A 20,127-nucleotide genomic window follows, 5' to 3' on the forward strand; every position below is an offset into this window, starting at 1 on the left:
ACTGCAGAACAGAAAATTGCAAAGGACTTGAAAATCTGAAGACATAAAGAATTTACCAGGCAGCTGCCATCCTCCTTGGCTCCACAGTCACAGAAGAAGGACCCGTACTTGGCGTAAGAAATCTCATGATCCTTGTGACAAACTTTAGCACAAACCGTGCAAACACCAACCCCATCAACCATCTTGCAAGTGTGACAGTGGTACCTGCCCAAAATAAGCCAGGTGAGTTTTGACAGGCAGTGCCCTGAGGCTCACAAACTACACTGGTTTCCTTCCCAATGGCCAGAAATACCAGGCTGAAACTCTGATCACAAGCTTGAGATTCTTACCAGTGTTGATTCATGAATTCTTTCTGTGTGATGGTGAAGGTACAGAGCTTGTTACAGAGAGAATCTTCATCCTATCCAGAAGAAAATTGTTTTAGGAAGGTGTCATAACTGCAGCTACAGTGAAGTACATGTACAGAATAAATTCCCAAGAAACCAAAGGTACATTTTAACAGCAAATTTTAGCAACACTGCTCTAGAAGGCAGCTGGTATCAAACCACATTGAGAGAGGAGATGGTGACACACTGTAGTAACGTGAAATAGTTAACATGACAAAGAAACAGTAACAAAAATATTGATACAAAGAATAGAGAAAGTATCCTAACAGCTTTTGTCACCACCCAACAGCACTTAAAGTATTAATCAAAGTTGCTTGCTGATACAAAAACTAGTAACTGCCAGCCAACCAGTAGGAACAAACCCATTTTATTCTATTTCTTCCTTTTAATTAAAAACAAATATATAATATTCATAAAAATTATTAAAATAAATATATAATTTTTTTAAAATAAATATTAAATTTTTGTTGACATCACAAAGTCAACACATCTAGTCAGGAACGAGAGATCCTCTCCTCCAGACCTGACATGTAGGGTCCTTCACTCAGTGAACACAAAATCTCAACCGATAAACTGAGTGATGTGGGAGGTGTAAAATAAGCCCTCCTGTCGTTTGCAGCATGCACTGTGCCTGCTGCCTACCGAGTCCTCAGCCTGGGAGTCCTCCTCCTCCACGGCCAGCTCCTCCACCCAGTCCGAGTCCACCTCGATGGCGCGCTCCTCGCCGTCCACTGACAGGTGGCTGGGGCCCTGCCCGCTGCTCTGGCTCAGGGCGTTGGTGACATCGGCCAGGTAGGACACGATGTGGCACGTGCACTCCAGGATTGTCACGTGCTGGGGAGCAGAAGGCAAGGAAAATCAGAGCCCCAGAGCTCACAGCCCACACCAGCTGCTACAGGGCACGAGCACAGGACAGATAATCCCTGGCCAAATTGCTATAAAGTTCCCACCAGGTTTTGTCCCACCAAACCAGGACAGCTGAACTCGTGCCTGGGAGTCATTCCTGCAAGTGCAGCACCAGCACAAGCCTTACCTTCCCTTGCATGACGTTAGCATTCATTTTCTCTACCACGTTCTTTTGAGACAGGTATTTCTTGCTGCAACACAGAACACTGGGAATTACTACAGAATGGTTCAGGATGGAAGGGATCCTAAAGCCCATCTCATCCCACCCCTGCCATGGGTAGGGACACCTTCCACTATCCCAGGCTGGACCAAGCCCCATCCAACTGGCCTGGAACACTTCCTGGGATGGGGAGTCCAAAGCCCCTCACTCCAGCTGACAGCCTTTGGGAAGTATAAACTCAGTCCTGACCAACTGCTTCAAGCATTCAGTTTGCTTTAGATTAACAACAGGGAATGTATAATTGCAGTAACTAAGCCATCCAGAGTAAAGAAAAAAACCATGATTGTTTGGAAAACATGGATCTGCCTCCCTCAGACACTTTGTATCCCAAACAACAAACAATAATCTAAGAGAGAAGGGATTATCTGTAAACACAAATTTCTGTCCCTGAAAAACCAGAAAATAAATTAAAAACCTCCCACAAATGAAGCATCAGCAGTACAGAGTTCACTCTTACCATCTGCCCAGCCAGTCCACAGCAGCACCATGAAGCTGGAGGTGTCCTGCCCCTTGTCCTGCACTGGCCAAAGTTGCCATGACGACCATCAGCTCAGGAAAGCCCGTGCCATCCCCATTGGCCAACATCTCCGTTGCCATTGGAATCAGAGTGCTGAGCAGAACAGTGCACACGCCTTCTCCCACTTGGCTGAGCAAAAACAGGAGAGTTTCACACAGGTACCACAAAGAACCAGCAGCAACTCACACGAGATCGTTCTAGAGAGCAAGAGGAACGCAGGAGCACACACAAGACAGGACTGGGCTGTGCTTTACCTGTTCTCCCGGACAATGTAGGTGGTCAGGAGCTGCAGCAGCTGCCTGTTCTCCTGCACCACGTCCAGCTGGTCCGAGTCCTTGGGTGGGGACATGGTCATCCTGGTCAGCCAGGCCTGCAGCCTCACGGGCTCCACACAGGCCAGCTGGGCCAGGGAGCCGCAGAGGCGCAGCAGGCTGGGGTTGGGGCTCTTCTCAGCTGGGGGGAAAGTTACTGTCAGTGACAGATGCTCCAAGGAACACGTGTGGAAATGGCTTTCCTTGAAAGCATGAAGCTGTGATCCCACTCCCTCCCACAGATTTTCTTCCAAGCACCTCCAATCTCAGGCAATACAAGAACAGTGTGAAGTGGAAAAGGCAGGAGGGAGGGGATCCTACTGGCACTTACTCAGCTGGAAGAGCTTGGTGAAGAATTTCAGCACCCTGTTACAGAACTTGGCTGAGAGGTTCTCGTTGGCCGTCGCCATCATGATCTGCACCAGCTCCCCACTGTACAGAGGGGAGATTTAAATCAGCTTTGTAAAGAGCAGCCCATTCCCCTTTCCCACTGGCTCCACTTCTCCCCACCCTCACGTTTCAGACTGGCAGGAGTTTGTGTTAACAGTGCTCAGCAGCCAAAACACAGAAACCTTTCAGGCAAACAGCAAACCCAGCTCAGACCAAAACTCATAAATGGGCTCCTTAATAGTATTTCAGTGTTCTCTAAATATCCAGTCACAGAAGGGCCTGAACTGGCTCCAAAACAGATTTTCTTGCTTATCTTTCCCTTCCATACTAACAATGTACAGCCACCAGGCTGCTTTTATTCTAAACTGTTCAACAGGTAGAGAGAAAAACCAGGCAATGGTCAGTTTTGTGATAGAGAAAGCTTTCCTCTTGCTCACCTCAGAACACTGTGGTTGTGCTAGGCTGTTTCTATCACAGCTGTTCTAGCTGTTCTAGGCTGCTGCCAGCACAATTTTATGATTCTAAGTCAGGCTAACCCCCCTCCCCTACCCTTAAAATTATCAACCTGTGGCCCCACAGAAGCACCGAGAGAATCTGGGATTTTGCAGCTTGGAGCAGCATCTCTCAGAAACCTGCTCTGGCAGAACAATCATCCTGCAAGATTCCCCACTGATCTTTACTGTGAGGCCACGCTGAGTATTTGATTTGGACAAAGATCCAGGTCCTCTCCCCCTCAAGAGTCTCTTCCCACCCTCCTGAACTGCCTGAAGGATAGCCTGGCTCTACAGAGTCTCTATTTTCCTGCACAATGGCATTAACATCACCTTGGTGTCTACACTGACAAGCTAACAGAACAAAGATGAGAAATGAAGTCCTTGGAATACAACTTCCATGGTGACTTCACCTTTCTGAAAAGAATTCCTCCATGGCTTTTCTGGCCTGGCTGCTCTCCAGCTGTTTCTCCAGATGCTGCAAACATTCCTCCAAGATGGACTCATCCAGGCCACTGAGGATTACAAGAGGAATAGATAAGGATCAAATACATGAGGATGAAATAAGAACATCTAGAAACAATTTCAACAATCACAACAGTTCTGAGAGGCCAGAAGTGATCTATTTGCCATTACAGTTCCAGTAATTTTTCCTAATTGAAAGCAGCTCTTCTTCCAACAGACAGGAGAAAAACAATCGATGAACAACTTTACATAAACACCAACAAATCCACCAAGTTAGAACAAAGGGACCCATGATGCTGTAAGGCAAGTCCCAGCCAGAAACCTAAAATAACCCAGACCTTCCAGACACCTCTCACACAAATTCCTATAAAGAGCTGCTCCTTTTACACTTTAAGTCTCTTCTACTGTTACTCCTCTCCATTCTCTCTTGCTCTCACCCCCACTCCACAATTCTGGTAATGTGAAAGAAATATCTCATATTTATAGTATACCAGTACAGAAGTTTTCAACAGATAAAAATAAGCTGATTTTTTCTGTTCCAGAAGCATCCCTGCTGTAGCCAATCTGTGCACACAGCTTTGTTACCTGTTTGGGTCAGAGTGATGGGCCAGTATGTTATAGCACCCTGTGATCAACTTCTCATAAACACGTGCAAGGAACTCATCGGAGTCTGCCGGGCCCAAGATCCTTTCCAGGGAGTTGCTGCTGATTTCTGCCACACTCTCTGTGCTGGTCTCCAGAAGGAGGGGCAGCAGGGAATGGATCACCTGGGGTGGGTTGGGATCATCTGACCAGCTTGAAAAGAAAAGGACACAAGTTAATTCTTTGCATGATGTATCCCAGACATCCCTACTGGAAACCAGAATTCACATTAAGTGAGGCACAACTCCGGAGGGAAGTCAGTGATTAAATCCTTTTTGGAAAGGTGGGATAAAAACACTGGCCCAGCCATTTCCCCCTTAGAAAAAAAATCACCCTTTGGAAAAATCACCCTTTGAAATTCTACATGTTACTTTTGCATATATACAGTTACAGCATCTGCCTAGACAGTCCCACTATCACATATGGTGGCTTTGGGGCTTGTCTGCAGTGTCAATGGCTACTTTTTGGTTTCAGAGTACTTTAGACCAAGTCCCTGGAAAAAAAATGGCATTTCACTTTTCCTTAAACATTAAAAACTTCACACAAGTGAATGATAACAAAACACAAATGAATTAGTTAGATTCCTATTGTGTCAGTTTATATCCCCCTTTCTTCAAGTCCATATTTGACAAAAAGGTCGCCCTCAGGGAGCTGGACTTTTGGAGATACCACAGGAAACAGAAAGCCTGCCTGTCATTCATTTGGTATTTGGAACTGTGAACTGCAAGGTTTAGGTCAGAAGCAGCACCAGGTCAGTAAGTGCTGCACAGACACAGCCCTGGAGGACACAGAGCAAAGCACCCAGCAGTGTGTGGAACACACAGGGTAACACAAGGCCTGACTTACATGATGAGATCCCCGGTGAGCCTGACCAGGGACAGCAGGGTGTGCTTGAGGGAGGCTGCCAGGGGCAGGCTCTGGCTGCAGAGGGTGCCCAGGTGGGCAGCCTGCACGGCGCTGATGTAGCTTTCTGCAGGGATGGTGTCGTTGGCAAAGGCGTTGCGCTGGGGAGGGACACACACACACACATCAGAGCCCTGGACCTGGGACAGAGGCACACACTGCCCCCATTCACAGCAGTGCCTGCAGCTGCACTCACACCACAGCAGGCCCTGAGGCTGGACTCACCCATGAACCAATGTTGGGGAACTCGTTGGTGTGGATGTTGTTCCAGGATTCACACAGGGTCTGCACAGCTGATGGCAAGTTCTGGACAAGGGTTGGACCTGCAGTTACACAGAACAATCAGGCACTGAATAAATTCAAAAGTCTACAAGTAAAAATCATCCTTAAGTGTTTAAGAGCATCCCAGCTTTTTCACTTCATTAAAACTGCAGAAAACATGGCACAAATACCAATTCACAGAAGTCTTCAGCATATCAACATTTCATAGTTCCCCTTGTTATTCCATGCCACTAGCTCCAATATGGTTACAAAAACATTTCACTGATCCAGAGGAGCTCACAAGAAAATGATCCTTTCAAGGTTTGCCCAACTGTTTCAGCTGGTAGGATACTGAAGAGACTTTGCAGTGTGCTGCTGGCAGCACAACTCACTGGCTTGAACAGTGCTGGAGATCACTTTGAAATCGGGTACTGGAAGCACTGTGGGAAGATTCCCCCCCAGGGAGGCACCCTGAGCCCTCACCCAGAGCGTTGGACTTGCAGCGGCCGGAGCCGATGGCCAGCACGGCGGCGTAGCCCCGCAGCTTCTCCTCGCAGGCTCTGCCGTCCGAGGCCGCCTCCTCCGAGAGGCTCCGCAGCAGGTAGGACCTGCAGGGAGGGAGGGGATTCACCTCAGCTCTGCAGCTCACAGCTGAGTGTGTCCATGGAGTGACAGATAAAACACAAACTTCTCAAGTTCTGCCCCACACTTCATCTCACACCACTAAGGGACTTCTGGGCTTTCATCCCCTCTAAGCTACTTACCAGGAGAAGTGCCCAAAAAGAAAAAGCTGATTTACTTTTGCTTTCTTCTACACAGTTTTTTAACGAGAGTTGAGAAGAATTTAGATTTTTTTAATCTAAGAATTAACCCCCCTTCTCTTTCTTGATGGTCTGACAGCCTCAGTACTATGCCAGAGAAATAACCTTAAGTAGCACTATCCTAGAGGGTGGTTTTATCTTTGGAGGAAAAGCTGGTTTTGCAAACTTGCAAGGAAGCCTTGGAAGATCAGAGAAGGAGGCTACTCAGAAACAACCAAGTCCCATGCATGGCTTGAGAAGCTACTTGCTATTCTTCTTTTAAAGCAATGGACCCTCTAGAGGACACAAAGTAATTACTCCAGACTATAAAACTCCCAGGCACTTCTAAGAAAACAAGACACAAAATGCAGAGGAAGCTCAAAGCACAGCAGGAGATTATTCCTGCTGGAAATCCCAAGGACTGTACCTGGTAAAAGTAGCATAAGTGTCAATGAGCTGCAGTGTAGCAGGGAGGAGGTTCTTGGTTATCTCTGAGGACTTCTGGGGATCAGTTTCTGCAGCTGACTTGGAAAAGTGCTCATCTAGAGAAACCTGGATCTTGGAGATGGCAGCATCAAGGGTGTAAATGGATTGTAAACTGGGGACTTCGTGCAGCTGGAGAATGGTTGTGCAGTCGACAGCACAGAAAGAAGAGATCTGCAAACACAGAAGACAGAACAGTCAGTGCAGATCATCCCACAGAAACAGGAGTTTGCATGTCCAGCTGCACTCCCACAGCTCACCTGTCGAGCAAAGTATTCCTCTGCTATTTCCACGTCGTACTTCACTGAGATGCACTTGCTGGAGGTCAGTTCAATAAGAGGAGCAGCATGCTCAGCCTTCATGCCCTGCTTGATAAGGTGATCCTACAAATGCCAAAACCCAGATCCATCACACCTGAACAGTGCTCAGCAATGAACCAGTTTAGAAAAGACAGGCACAAGTGCCCCCAAACAAATCCCAGGTGCAGTCAGCAGGGAGGGACTGACACTGTCACTGTCACTGTCACTGTCACCACCCCACACCCATGGAGCTGAGGCTGCACCTTGATCCACACGACGTAGGACGGGATCTGCAGGCGGGAGGACCAGCGCAGGGTGTGCAGGAGGTCACAGTCACTCATCTCAGGGGTGTTCATGGCCAAATGGTGCATGTAGCTTCTGGAGGGAGGCAAAATCCCCAGGATCCGCCACAGGATCAGGAAGTAGTACTGAAGGGCACAGGCTTCCTAAACAGAGCAACAGTTGGAAAAATTAGTACAGAAAGATTGCAGTCTGCAGCATTACAGCTAATGAAATATCTCCTCAGGGACCCCACACTCCTGCAGATGTGCCAAATCAGATGAACACATTCTGGACTGAGTTTCTGTCATATTAAACAATAAAATATGCAACACAGGAGTGAGAAAAGAAAAAGGAAAAATTATACACTTTTCTCCTGTTCAATCATGCTCCAGCCACATCTCCTGGAATTACCATGGACTTACAGCAAGTCTGAAGCACATTATGAATTAAAAGCTCAAGAGATGTGCAGTCATCACAAACACTATGGTTAGCTATGAGATTTTTAAGTTCCTCATTACTCCAAGCACAGTCCAAAATACTCCAGTTAAATACTTTGCATGAAAATACTACATTTGAAAACTCATTATTCCTCAACACAGGCAGCATGAGAGTCTTACCAGTGCAGTGACATTTTTGTTCTCCCTCCTCCTGAGTGTATCAAACTGGGAGCCAGCAGCCAGTAATGAGGTGAGGGCTGCATAGAGCTCATCGTACTTTGTAGCCCTGGAGAAAAGGACCTCACATACCTGCAGGAGATGGGAAATCAGGACCCTGCTTTGCAAAGCTCTTTAAGCATTCAGAATACCCACAGCCCAAAAGCTTCAAAATAAACTTCAGAGAGAGGTTCTGTTGGGACTGAGGATCAATGGACTGGGGATAAGGAGCAGGCAGAAGAGACAGCCCATAACCCTGATGGCAACAAAACCCAAGGAGAACCTGGAGCAAAGTGATGAGAAAACAACTCTAATGTGTCTTTGTCTGAATCCCAAGCATTCCTGCAAGTACTAGAACAGCTCTTCACAGACTTAGCACAGTGACTGCCCTGACATCCAACTAGGGGTAAGAAGGAATCCCATGTTATCTTACATGGCCACTTTTCTCCACTTAGTGAAAGATTCCTGGTCCCTCTTTTTAATCAAGTCTTTCCTTTTTGGCTGTTTTCCCTGGCACCTGGCACACCCCCATGGCCCTCCAGAAAGTCCCTACCAGCAGCACCATACCGTGCTATCCAGACGGTTCAGATCATCCTCAGAAGCTTCTGGAGACAGGATGCAGTAGAACCTGGGCTGTGGAGCAGAGTCTGGAATGTGAGAACAAAAAATAACCTTCAAAGTGGCAGTTTAAACAGGCCACTTGGTGTTATATCCTCTCCTCATCCCCACAACCTTGTGCACTGTATGAGCCCTGGCAGATCCCAAACCATGACACATTAGAGGTGCTCTAAGCTGTGGGACAGGCAGCCAAAGCTTTCCTGCTCCTACAATCCTGGCAAAATAAACACACTCTTATTTTTAATTACTTGTTGCATACTCCTAGGAGAGAACAACTTTGAATTTTGTTTAATAAAACAATTCTTGCATTATTAGATGTAGTTTTACCTATTGTAACTATGGCCATTAAAAGAAGGAAAAGATGCCCAAACCAAGGCACAGAAAAGGCTCTCATTTATTTATAAAAGCAAATCTTGCAATAAAAAATTCCTTACATTTTTTTCTTACCTGATGAACAGTGTTTGGTCCAGTTTTCTTCCACTTCTTTAAAGCCATGATAAAGTGGGACAGATGTTCGTCTGCTGCTGTCCTGGGATCCACTCACCCAGCCAATGGGTGGAGTCAGCAAATTATATTGTACCTGAATTAAAAAAAAACCAAACAAAACCAACCCATGGCATCCTTGTCACTGAGGGGTGGGGGGAAAGTATCACCCCACAGGGAAAGAAACACAACATAGAAACAGTCCTACTCAAACCACAATATTCCACTCTTCTGGGGGAAGCCCTGGACCCTCCCTGATGGTTTTTACTCTGGACTGAGCAGTTTAAATCCATGGCCAAGCTTCCACAGTTGGAAAATCCAGGCACAAAGCATCATATTGTCCCATTAATGAGAACAGTGACAAAAACCTCCACGGTCAAACACTAAATCAAGGAAGTACAAAAGGTATTCATGAAAGAAACAGCCAAATACTCGAGATTTTAAAGATATGGTGGGACAATCATCCTGTCCTTGCTAGGATTTATTAAGACACCAGCCACACCAGGAATTTACACTCCAACTGAACCTGCTGCTAGGAACCAGCCATAATTAATCATTCCTTGGAACTCTGAGGTTTGGTAACAACATCAAAACTGATTTACTCACAAGGGTCATGGAGGGAAGACATCACATTACAGATTCCTGCTGGGTGACCAATTCAATACCCAGCTGTCAAAGCCTTACCTGCTCAAACAGGTACACGGGGGCCTTGGAATACTGGTGCAGCAGGTAGTCAAACACCAGCAGCAGCCGTGCCACAATGAGAGGCACAGAACACTGCTGGGTCTCCATGTTTGCTGTCAGCTCCACGATGGTCTGGATACAGAGCATCATGATGGATCTGCGGCCCCTCTCTGAGAAATTGTGGAAAATGAGCAGCAGCAGCTGGAGATGCTCCACATTCAGATCTTCTGTGTCACTGGGGAGAGTCCCCTGCAAGGCGTTCTGCTTCAGGGTGCCCACAAACCTGGCAACAGGAGAGGAAGTCTGCCAAGTTTAGATCCCTCTTTAAAATCTCTTTAACTAGAAATAATTTTATTTTTCTGCTTACTGTTCTAATAGTGGCAATTTCACAAATGTTCACTACATTATGTATTGGAATGAGACTGTGTGAGCAGTAAAACCTACAGAAATGAAATCAGTGGCAAATATATTTAGTGGAGAACAGGAACAATCATTCAAATGGAGAAGGGGTGACTCAAACCTGTTCATTAGAGCTTTAAACCAACTAAACCCTATCAGTGAAAGCCAGGTAATGGCAGAGGGGAGCAATCTCAGCACCATCCTATGAGGACCTATCAGAAACCTGCTGAAAAATAAGAGATCCTCCTTCCCTTTTTACAGCCAGCCTTGCTGCAATTCAGCCTCCTCCCCTCTAACTCCTGAGTGCAGGAATCATTTCCTGGGCTCTGGGTGAAGGATTCCCCAGCACAGCAGGCTGACCCTCTACTCCCCCCAGGGATCCCAGATCAGTGAACACACTTGGAATGCTGGGGCCAGAGAATTCTCACTTGAAAATAAACGAGAGAGGTAAGAGATGACTGATTTCCAGCTTTACATGAAATGATCTCACCTTTCCCAGACTTTAAGGCACTCTGGAACATCAGGATCTCCCTGGGCAGTGGCTTTATGCTGCCAAATCAGGAGGAGTCGGGACAGCACAGACAGACTTTGAGGGTGGATGTAGAGAGGCCACGGACCTTCAGAAAAAGGGGCAACTCCCAGCTGCTGGAGAAGTGTGTTCTGGAACAAAACAGGCTTGTTGGAAAGAGGCAAGTCCTGTCTGATGCTTTCATTAATGATAAGTATGATCTGAGCATACATTGACAGTAAACAGCAGGGCTCTCAGCTCTGCTCACACAGCAATGCCTCTCCTGGCTCAGACACAGGGCAGAGCTCTGAGAGACACCCAAAGCTGGCACTTCACCACCTAAACACAACAAAGTCTCAACACCAAGGCAGAAAAGATGGCATTAATGAGTTTTTCTCATTCACTGCAATATCAGAGCAGGAGAGACTATGCTACTGTGTTCAGTATCTGTGCATCTGCAAGAACAGCCCTTTGGCTGATCACAGCAATATTTGCTTCTTTTCAAACGTAATAAAAAGGCAGATGGATGAAAAGTCCAACTGCTTTTAAAAATTAACAAACAACAGAGTGGTTTTTAATACAGTAGAAAACAGCCCACAAAGTATAGGAGTTGAATTCAGTGATGGGTGAAGTGGATTCATAACCTCCAAGACAGGCTTAAGTCAGGGGTCAGCCCATGACCCAGCAAAGAAACCTAAAGGCTACAAAGTCAGGACACGAAAGCAAAAGGATTAAGTTGATTCTCTCCTGAGAAATTCCAAGGCCTTTTGGCACGAGTCCTGACATCAGAGCAAATCTGTAGGGATGTCTCTTGATAAACTCATGCATAGAGGCAACTCTCCAAGACAAAATACACAAACTCATTTCCTTCTCAGCTTTCATCACCTTCAAAGTCCAATGGATTAGTCTGAATTCTAAATGTTAAGTTTACACTGTGCAGGATGTTTTGTGCTGGATGACTGCAAAGGTCATTCAAATCATGGGACTCAAGATATTCCAACCTGTTTTTGCAGAATATACTCAAGGCCAAATGGAACAACCAACACACTACTCAAGGTGTGGAGAACCCATACAGAGGCATAAACAGACACCAACACTTCTTCATTTTATTTATGCATTCAATCCCAGCTCACCTGCAGGGCAGGGGACTGAAGATCTGAGGTCACCAAGGAATGGTTGAAGTGATACAGAGCAGCAGCAAACTCCTCATCTGATGTGCCTGTAAGACAGAGATCCAGAGCCCTTACTACCTCTGCTCTCCAGTACTTAAAACTTTGACTTGAAACTAAAAAAAAGAGACACCTCTGGGCTATACCAGAGCTAGGTTTGCTCCCTCACCCTTCAGGCCATCCTTGTCCACCTCCTTGATGATGCTTGCCAGCGTGGCCATGTGCTGCTCCGACAGGGACACGCTCAGGTAGTTGCGAATGAAGTTATTCCTGGAGTTCAGCATAGAAGAAGTGATAAAGTTCAAAATGTTTGAAGCTAGGCTCAAAAACTGAAAAGAAAAGAGAAACACACTATAGAAACAACAAAAGCAGAGGGACAACATTAAACAAAAACTAAACCACCAGCAAAATAAATCAAGTCCCTTAAACCTCATCCCCCTAAAGTGGAGGAAAGGTGCACTCATAGCAATCCAACTCCCTGCACTGTGGTCTGCACCAGGACTGATTCCAGAACTCTCTGAGAAGGTTGGAGGCCTCCAACTTCTCCACTGCTGTTCTTATTTTTGTCTTTACCCAACAGAGTTGGAGCTAAAAGCATTCCATCAGCAAGTCACTCACTTGCAGCTCTGCCCCCATTTTCCCTCTCCCTCTGTAACCCAAACAGATACAATCTCCAGCCTCTGCTTTCCTGGCAGCAAAACTCCTGAGACACTCCAGAGGAGAGGGAGAGGGAGAGGGAGAGGGATCCTTCTCCACAGTCACAACGCTCCCTGATTCCCCTGAGCAGTGCAGAAGCCCCTGCTGTTTCCAGCCCAGCAGTCCCTGGCAGGAGCAGGGTGCCACAGCAGCCCAGCAGTGCCTGGCAGTGTCAGGGTGCCACAGCAGCCCAGCAGTCCCTGGCAGGAGCAGGGTGCCACAGCAGTGTCAGGGTGCCACAGCAGCCCAGCAGTCCCTGGCAGTGTCAGGGTGCCACAGCAGCCCAGCAGTGTCAGGGTGCCACAGCAGCCCAGCAGTCCCTGGCAGTGTCAGGGTGCCACAGCAGCCCAGCAGTCCCTGGCAGTGTCAGGGTGCCACAGCAGCCCAGCAGTGCCTCTCCCAGCCCCCCCAGCCCGGCTCTGGCCGTACCAGCTCGGGGTCCTTGCGGCTGGCCAAGATGTTCCCGTTCTCCCCAGCACTCTGCTTGTTGGGGCTCTTCACCCTTGGTGAGCTCTCCAAAGGAGGAGGTGGAGGGGGTGGTGGTGGGGCCACTTTCTCCTTGCTGGGAGAGATTGTCTCTTCAAACCATTGTCCCAGGATTGGCTCACTGTCATCATCTAGCACACAGGGCAGGAACAACAAACCCATACTGTTAAAAGCAAACATCTCACAAAACTACCCAGCCTGAGAAAGGCCTAAAACAGAATTTCACTGAGCAGCCTTAAGGTGTCTGCTAGCTTCATTTCTTCTGTCCAAATCACAAGGCAAAGCCCTTTCACAGAGGTCCAGCAGGAATTTACACAATGAAATTATCTCCACTCTCCTCTTAAGCAAATACTGTCAAATCCCAGCCACTCAGGCTTCAGTTTACACAAAAGAGTGCAGTCAGCACTACTCCTGCCACACAGACCTTACAAACTGCTCTGTATTCTCAGTGTTACAAGTCATAGTCTGAGAAGGCAACAGCACAGTAGCCAGATTTCCATCAAATGTGAAAAGCAGTGTAAAATCCTGAGCTGCTGCAAACTCTCCTACCTTGGCTGCTGTCCTCCTCAGTGCTGCTGAAATCATCCTCATAGTAAGTGTTGGAGTCAGTGGAGGCACTGGCATCGCTGCTCATGGAGCCCTTCCTCTGGCGCTGTAGGACACAGGCCTAAAGAACAGCACAACCAGGAAAATTCTGGGATTATAAAATACAGTCATTTGAAAATAAGAGTAACTTCATCATGCCTTTTAATTGTCTTCTAGCAAATTTGTCTCAACCAGTTTATTAACAGCTTTTCAAGGTTTACATTGTACTAAAAAATACACAGCATGGTTGAAAATAAACAATCTACACCAAGCTTGTAAGCAACACTTGAAGTAACAGTTCCAATACAAAATCATCTGTTACCAATGCAGCCTTTTCATCTTCCCACTAAAATCACAAGTACCACTGAACTTACAAAAAAGTGCATTTCCATTAGCACAAGTTTGTCAAATTTACATTTCTGAAAAGAGGAAAGAGAAAGGCCCTGGCTGACGACCTTTGAAAGAAGAATTGTATGTTCTCAGCACAGCCCCAGTTTGTTAAGTGCTGACCATCTGGAGTGGCTCAGCTCCAGAAGTTCTCTAGCTGTGTGCCAGTTCCTACCTTTCTGTAGGAAGTGGAGAGCAGAGTCAGCAGCAGATTAGTGAGTGGCACAGAGTCTATGAGCCGCTGGATCCTCTGGATGGACGTGCTCTGAGCCATGATATCCAGCACTGCTGGAGGGCCGTCGCTCTCCCAGCCCTGGAGGACAGAATTTCAAATTGAATTGAAAGAAAAAGGAATTGGTAGGAGAATTCCAAGTGTGCATCAGTGGAGAAGGCAGAATGTCTCAGGACATTGCCTGTGCTACCTGCATACCTTGTGCAACGCCTCCACCTGCAGATCTTGGAAAAGAGATGACAGCAATTTGATGGCATGATTTGCCAGCACCACTGACAGCACCCCAAACCCTTGATGCCTGCAGAAACAGAAAGGACAGAATATCATTTCAGGGGGAAAATAATAAACAAATAAATATTCAATAAAGTGACTGCTTTGCTAAACTGGAGACAACAACTTCTCTTCTTTCCAAGACTCGGGACTTGAATTGCAAATAGAGATAAAATTTCACAAGACCAACAAGACCCTGCAGTAGCTGCTTGCTGGGGCTGGTCAGACCCCTGGCCAGTGCTCCCTGCAGGGGTGTCACATACCCTTTCCCAGGTCCCAGCTTGGGAGACCCCACGCCCTCCTTAGTGCGAGCAATGATGTCTCTGACGCGAAGAGCAGCCAAGGGATCCTTCTCCTTCCCCTTATCAGCCAAGGCCGTAGGGCTGAGGTTCAAGATGAGGAAGAGGCTGTTCAGCAAACACCAAGCCCCGAGCAGCTGGAAGTTCTGATAATGCTATCGTGCCCAAAGTCGTGGGGAAGCGGGGAGGAAAAAAGCACCAAAGAGACAAAACACCATCAATCCAAATGCCAAAGGACACCGGTGCAAAAAGGGTGAAAAAGGTACTGAGATGGAAATCTTACCTCCCCCCCTGCACGGCGTGAATTGCTGATGGCTTGTCCAATCATTTCATAGATTTCAAGCTACAAATAAAGCCAAAACCATAGTAAGGCACCCCACCAGACAGCAACAAAAATGAAAACTCCAAATGCAATTGTATCCCTTTAACTCCTTTACCAGCAATGGCTATATCCCAAAATCATAGCTGTGTATCGCAATGCAAATAAACACAAATTCTGTGCTCTTCACTTGCTGAGGAGGAAAGCAATGAACACCCTGAGGTTTACTTACACATTTCTGTACAATAGTAGCAGCATCATTTTCATAATCTTCTTCTTTGGAGCTCGTTGACCCGGTTCGTACCTGCTGGGTGCTGCCCACGTGCAGGATGGCCATGCAGGTGGCCACGCTCACACCTCAGGGAAAACAAGTGCAGGGGACATTCTTAGGAAGAGCCAGTCTTGGGACAAAATGCTCCTATTTAGCACATTAAGACACGTGTATTGAACATGTCCATCAACTTGATGGAGCTGGGAATGCTCGGTATTACAGCAAAAGATTAAAAAATCTTTAGTACCCTCCAAAGAGTGAAGTTTTCCACTACAGAAACACATGGGAGCAGTTAAAGGAGGTAATGTTTTACCATGTAATTCAATACCATTTTTAAGACAATCTTTAGACTTGAGTGCCACAGTTCCTTAAAGTCTCCCCCATACCAATTAAACACTCAGGATTCTGGTGTGCTTAAACCACTCCTGGGAAACAAGGCTGATTTGGAGCTATGACAAATTAAGCTGAAGCCTAAAGTAAAAATGTATTATGCTCTGAATATAATAAGAAAGAGCAGAAATTACAGGCTGTTAAGAAAATGTTGAGTCAGTCTTTCTTAGATACTGACAGGAACAGTCATTCTTTCAGTCATTTCTTAGATACTGACAGGAACAGTGGCAGAACATATCAGTAACAGCTTCAATATTAACCCGATCATCACACTGCACTGCAGAGCTTCAGATTCATGAGAAATAAAGGCTACTTGTGGGCTGAGCCTCGAACACGCAGGTCACAAAGCACAGCCAAAAGCTCCAAAAAACTACTGGAGATCCACTCACCTGCATAGAGACAGCTAAGAGCAAGAACAGTCACATCCTGAAGACGTGTGGGCGTCAGGGGCTCCAGCACGGGCAGGGACAGCGTATCCAGAGCCATGGTGACATCGATCACCAGCGAGTGGAACCTGCGGGCAGGACATGGGGTGAGCCCTGGGCAGACACAGGGAGCTCCCCCTGGCACGAGGGGACACCCCAGGCAGGTGGCACTGACCCGTTGCGCACGGCCGTGGCGTCGGCCACGGTGGCCGGCATGATGAAGAAGGAGTTGGCGGACACGGCGTCCTGGAAGCGGTTGATGTAGCGCAGGAAGTAGGGCAGGTTCAGGCACACGCGCAGCAGCTTCTCGGAGCCACCTGCCAAGCACAGCAGCGGGGCTGTGTCACTGCTTCAGGCAGCCCTAAGGGCCCTCAGTCATTGACTTAATTGCTCTTGGTGGTGAGGAAATGCCATCGGAGGTGAGGGAACAGGATAAAGAGTGCTTTACAGCAGCAGCTGCTGCTGAAGTTTGCAGCCCACACTTGTAAACGGGGGTCACCAACCTCTATGTCCACGTTACAGGACACACCAGGTGCAGCTGGTGGGACTTGATGACCCAAAGATCTCTTCCAACACTAACAATCTTGTGATTCTAATCCACATCTACTCAACAATCCATCCCATGAGGTATTTCATACTGTCCACCTAATTTACCCCTCCAAACACAAGTACACTGAGCTCATCTCTGCAATAAAAACTCCATTCCAGCCACAACCTCCCTTGGTGATTGACCAGGCAACTCAGGGAACCCTTTAGGTCACAGAGTTTATTCCCACTCAGAGCTGTGAGATGTAACACTGGAGAGACACTTTTCCAGTCCTTTTTTGGCCCCAAGCTAGAAAGCTGATTCTCACCAAGTTCTTGCAGGCTGGCCACATTCTGAGCAATGAATATGCTCTTGGTCTTTGTTGCAGAGGTTTGATCTGTGGCAGCTTGATCCTCGCTCTCTCCTTCCACCTAAAGCAAGGACATACTAAATGTATTATGGAAGCACTAAAAATACACAGTATTTCTCTAAGTAAGTAATCTTAATTTCTCTAAGTATTTCTCTAAGTCTCTGATACAGATCAAGGTGTATCAGCAGCACAACTCCTAACAGCCATGGATGTCACTGAATGCTGCATTCCATGAGGAAACAAATCCAGTATTGCCAATGCAGCACAAACAGTATTTGGTTGTTTGCCACTTATCCCATGCAAGCAGGATTTATGTACTTAAAGAAGGTTCTCTTTACACCTGTATTGAAAAGTACCACTTAGAGCCCTCTGTCCTCCCCTGCACTGCATCAATAATGTTGAAACTCAGACTGTTTCTGGTTTAGAGGTTTTTTACCTGTGTCTCTGTTGTGATTGATGGTGATGATGAGACTCTGGGGTTAAAGACTGATGTCAATTGGTTGAGGAAGTTCATCTGCACTTCCTTCTGTCTCAGCTCTGGGCTCACTGGGGAGGCCAATTCCTTCTGGTCCTCAACTGCAGGGAAAACAACAACCCCCATTTCAGAGAGCAAACCTCAGATTTTCTGGGCCAAACTCCAGTGCTGCAGTGAAACACACACAGCTGAAGCCCCTCCCTACCATCAGAGAGGGTTTTGACAGTCTGAGGCAGCTTAGCTGATTTCATCATCGCTGTGAAGGTGATGATTTCTGTGCGGTCCAGGCGGCTGCAGCCCGTGCACAGCCCCTTGATCAGCAGAATGAGGTGTTTCTACAGAAAACAGAGACATCAAGTACCATTTAAACTCTCTCAAGTCCAATCCCTCCTCCATATCGTTTACTCTAAGCAGATGGATTAAGAGTAATGCAACTTCAGCTGGTGAGGCCACTGCAACAGCCCTGAGCTGTTCTCCCACTCTGATCTCCCCCAAGGATGGAGACACATCCCTGACTGCAGGTAATCCAGGTCACTGACACTGCCTGTGCTTCCCATGGAAAACACCAGGAAAAGCTCTCTCTGCTGTGACACACGACATTACAGAACACTCCTCACTGGCCTTCCCTCTTTCAAATATATTTAAGCTTTCCACAAGACAGAAATACAAGCAGGCAAGAAAACATCTTTAAAAACTCAACATATAGCTGTGACCCAGGCTGTTGCACAAAACCAAACCAGAGTGCAGGAAACAAACTGAATTAACCAAGGCTTCAGGTCACCTTTATTTCGAGTTGTGAGTGAGCTTTGATTCTGACTATAGAATGCAAAGGGGCAGGAATCAGAGTCTATCAAAGTGTACACCTTATTTTAAGAGCTTCATTAATTTTGCTTTATGCATTCAACATTAGAGCAGGTATTTCAGAATTGGAGCCCAATGTCCATCTCACACTGAGGCTGGCCCAGAGGTCCAAACCTGTCTCACCTGTGAAACAGCACATGCTTCGTCTGGGTTCTCAAGGCGCAGCAGGGAGAATTCAATCAGGACTTTACAGGCAGCTGCCACTGACTGCAGCTGGTTCCTGGGTACTGAAAAAAGCACATCCTTGGACTCACAGTAAGTTTTAAACCAGCCCAGTGTAATAAGCTCCCAATGGTGTCAATAAAGCAGGATGCTCTGCAGTGTGGGTACACACTCAGTCTCTCCTGCCTAACGCAGATGCAATACAAACTCAGTCTCACTACAATGTAACCCAAGAAATGTCAGCAAAGTGAGGATAATTCCTTCTGCCAGACAGGGGAATTCAGACAGATAAAGCAGTTTCCCCAGCAACATTATTTAATGCTGACAGAAGCTCTGAAGAACATGAAACAAGTTCACAAAGCCCATTTTTTTGTTGAAATTGCTAAATTGTCAGCCAAAATAACAGAAAATATTTTGAGTCACAATGTTTTGATCATTAACTCCAACACAGTAACGTAACTACAGAAGCCCTGAACGGTTTGGGTTGGAAGGGACCTTAAATCCCATCCTGTCCCACCCCTGCCATGGCCAGGGACCCCTTCCACTTGATCAGGTTGCTCCAAGCCCCATCCCACCTGGCCTTGGACATTTCCAGGGATGGCAGTGTTCCAACTGCTGAAGGATAATCTAAAAATCCTGAACACTGATTTAAACACTTGACCAAAAATTCAATCAGGTCAATGAGTAAGCAGCCAAAAAGGCAATGCTGTCCAGGAGTTGGTGGCCAAACACTCTCATCAACAAGCTTCCCTCTCCATCAGAGCTGACATTTCATGGTACAAAAGCCAGCAATGCTGGCCCTAAAGTCTGATTCAGCAAGAGGGCAAAAAACAAACATAAAAATCAACAGTTCTGATTTACTTTTACTGCATCCAGTCATTCCACAGGAGCAAGAGAAGCAAAGGAACACTTACTGAGGCCACACACAGTAGTGATGTAGTGTGTGGAAAGTGCAACGAAGGAGGAGTAGAAAGGCTCATACTGCTTGTCATGGTGCAGGATCTCAGATTCACTGCAAGGGAGAAGGGGACAGAGGTCAGCCAGACCCACCCAGCACCGCAAAGTGCCCCGTGACAGGGACAAGGCAAGGTGACAGCTCTGGGAACACAACCCTCATCTCCCCAGGGCTGAGTCCTCCAGCAGCAGCCACATCATGGCATCAGCACCACTGCCCACACAGGAACTGTAAGGAAATATTGTGCTGCCAGTGTTTCTCCTCCACAGCACCAACAGGTCAGGCTCTACCAGCCACACTCCCTGCCAGAGGCCCATTAACCTTTAAGTTGTTCTAAACTCAGCTGCCCAGAGAGCTGGGCTGTGTGTTCTGCTAAGGCTGGCAGGATCTGCCAGGCCTGGAGCACGGGCATTCCCCTCCCGGCACGGCACCAACTGGAGCCTGCGCAGGGCTGCAGATCAGAGGGATCAAAGCAGAACACAGCACCCACAGGCACAGCACCCACAGGCACAGCACCCACAGGCACAGCACCCACAGGCACAGCACCT

General features: G+C 47.1%; 1 protein-coding gene across 1 annotated transcript in view; it reads right to left on the minus strand.

Moving 5' to 3' along the window:
* The window catches only part of UBR4 (ubiquitin protein ligase E3 component n-recognin 4), a 93,646-nt gene that overhangs the window by 70,054 nt on the left and 3,465 nt on the right, over positions 1–20,127 (minus strand). The window contains exons 2-37 of the mRNA XM_036396068.2: positions 19,539–19,636; positions 18,586–18,689; positions 17,807–17,936; positions 17,563–17,702; positions 17,085–17,187; positions 16,406–16,547; positions 16,195–16,319; positions 15,377–15,501; positions 15,109–15,168; positions 14,790–14,980; positions 14,455–14,554; positions 14,200–14,337; positions 13,602–13,719; positions 12,996–13,183; positions 12,040–12,199; positions 11,835–11,920; positions 10,684–10,853; positions 9,795–10,077; positions 9,075–9,207; positions 8,577–8,656; positions 7,974–8,102; positions 7,338–7,520; positions 7,036–7,158; positions 6,720–6,949; positions 5,976–6,100; positions 5,457–5,554; positions 5,175–5,332; positions 4,272–4,481; positions 3,635–3,736; positions 2,672–2,772; positions 2,284–2,482; positions 1,970–2,158; positions 1,420–1,483; positions 1,029–1,220; positions 330–400; positions 57–204 (exon numbers count right to left, since the gene is read on the minus strand). Coding sequence (XP_036251961.1) covers positions 57–204; positions 330–400; positions 1,029–1,220; positions 1,420–1,483; positions 1,970–2,158; positions 2,284–2,482; positions 2,672–2,772; positions 3,635–3,736; positions 4,272–4,481; positions 5,175–5,332; positions 5,457–5,554; positions 5,976–6,100; positions 6,720–6,949; positions 7,036–7,158; positions 7,338–7,520; positions 7,974–8,102; positions 8,577–8,656; positions 9,075–9,207; positions 9,795–10,077; positions 10,684–10,853; positions 11,835–11,920; positions 12,040–12,199; positions 12,996–13,183; positions 13,602–13,719; positions 14,200–14,337; positions 14,455–14,554; positions 14,790–14,980; positions 15,109–15,168; positions 15,377–15,501; positions 16,195–16,319; positions 16,406–16,547; positions 17,085–17,187; positions 17,563–17,702; positions 17,807–17,936; positions 18,586–18,689; positions 19,539–19,636 — 4,996 coding nt within the window. The remainder of the gene's footprint in view (positions 1–56; positions 205–329; positions 401–1,028; positions 1,221–1,419; positions 1,484–1,969; positions 2,159–2,283; positions 2,483–2,671; positions 2,773–3,634; positions 3,737–4,271; positions 4,482–5,174; positions 5,333–5,456; positions 5,555–5,975; positions 6,101–6,719; positions 6,950–7,035; positions 7,159–7,337; positions 7,521–7,973; positions 8,103–8,576; positions 8,657–9,074; positions 9,208–9,794; positions 10,078–10,683; positions 10,854–11,834; positions 11,921–12,039; positions 12,200–12,995; positions 13,184–13,601; positions 13,720–14,199; positions 14,338–14,454; positions 14,555–14,789; positions 14,981–15,108; positions 15,169–15,376; positions 15,502–16,194; positions 16,320–16,405; positions 16,548–17,084; positions 17,188–17,562; positions 17,703–17,806; positions 17,937–18,585; positions 18,690–19,538; positions 19,637–20,127) is intronic.

Source organism: Molothrus ater, chromosome 23 (assembly GCF_012460135.2).
Source record: "Molothrus ater isolate BHLD 08-10-18 breed brown headed cowbird chromosome 23, BPBGC_Mater_1.1, whole genome shotgun sequence".
NCBI lineage: Eukaryota > Metazoa > Chordata > Aves > Passeriformes > Icteridae > Molothrus > Molothrus ater.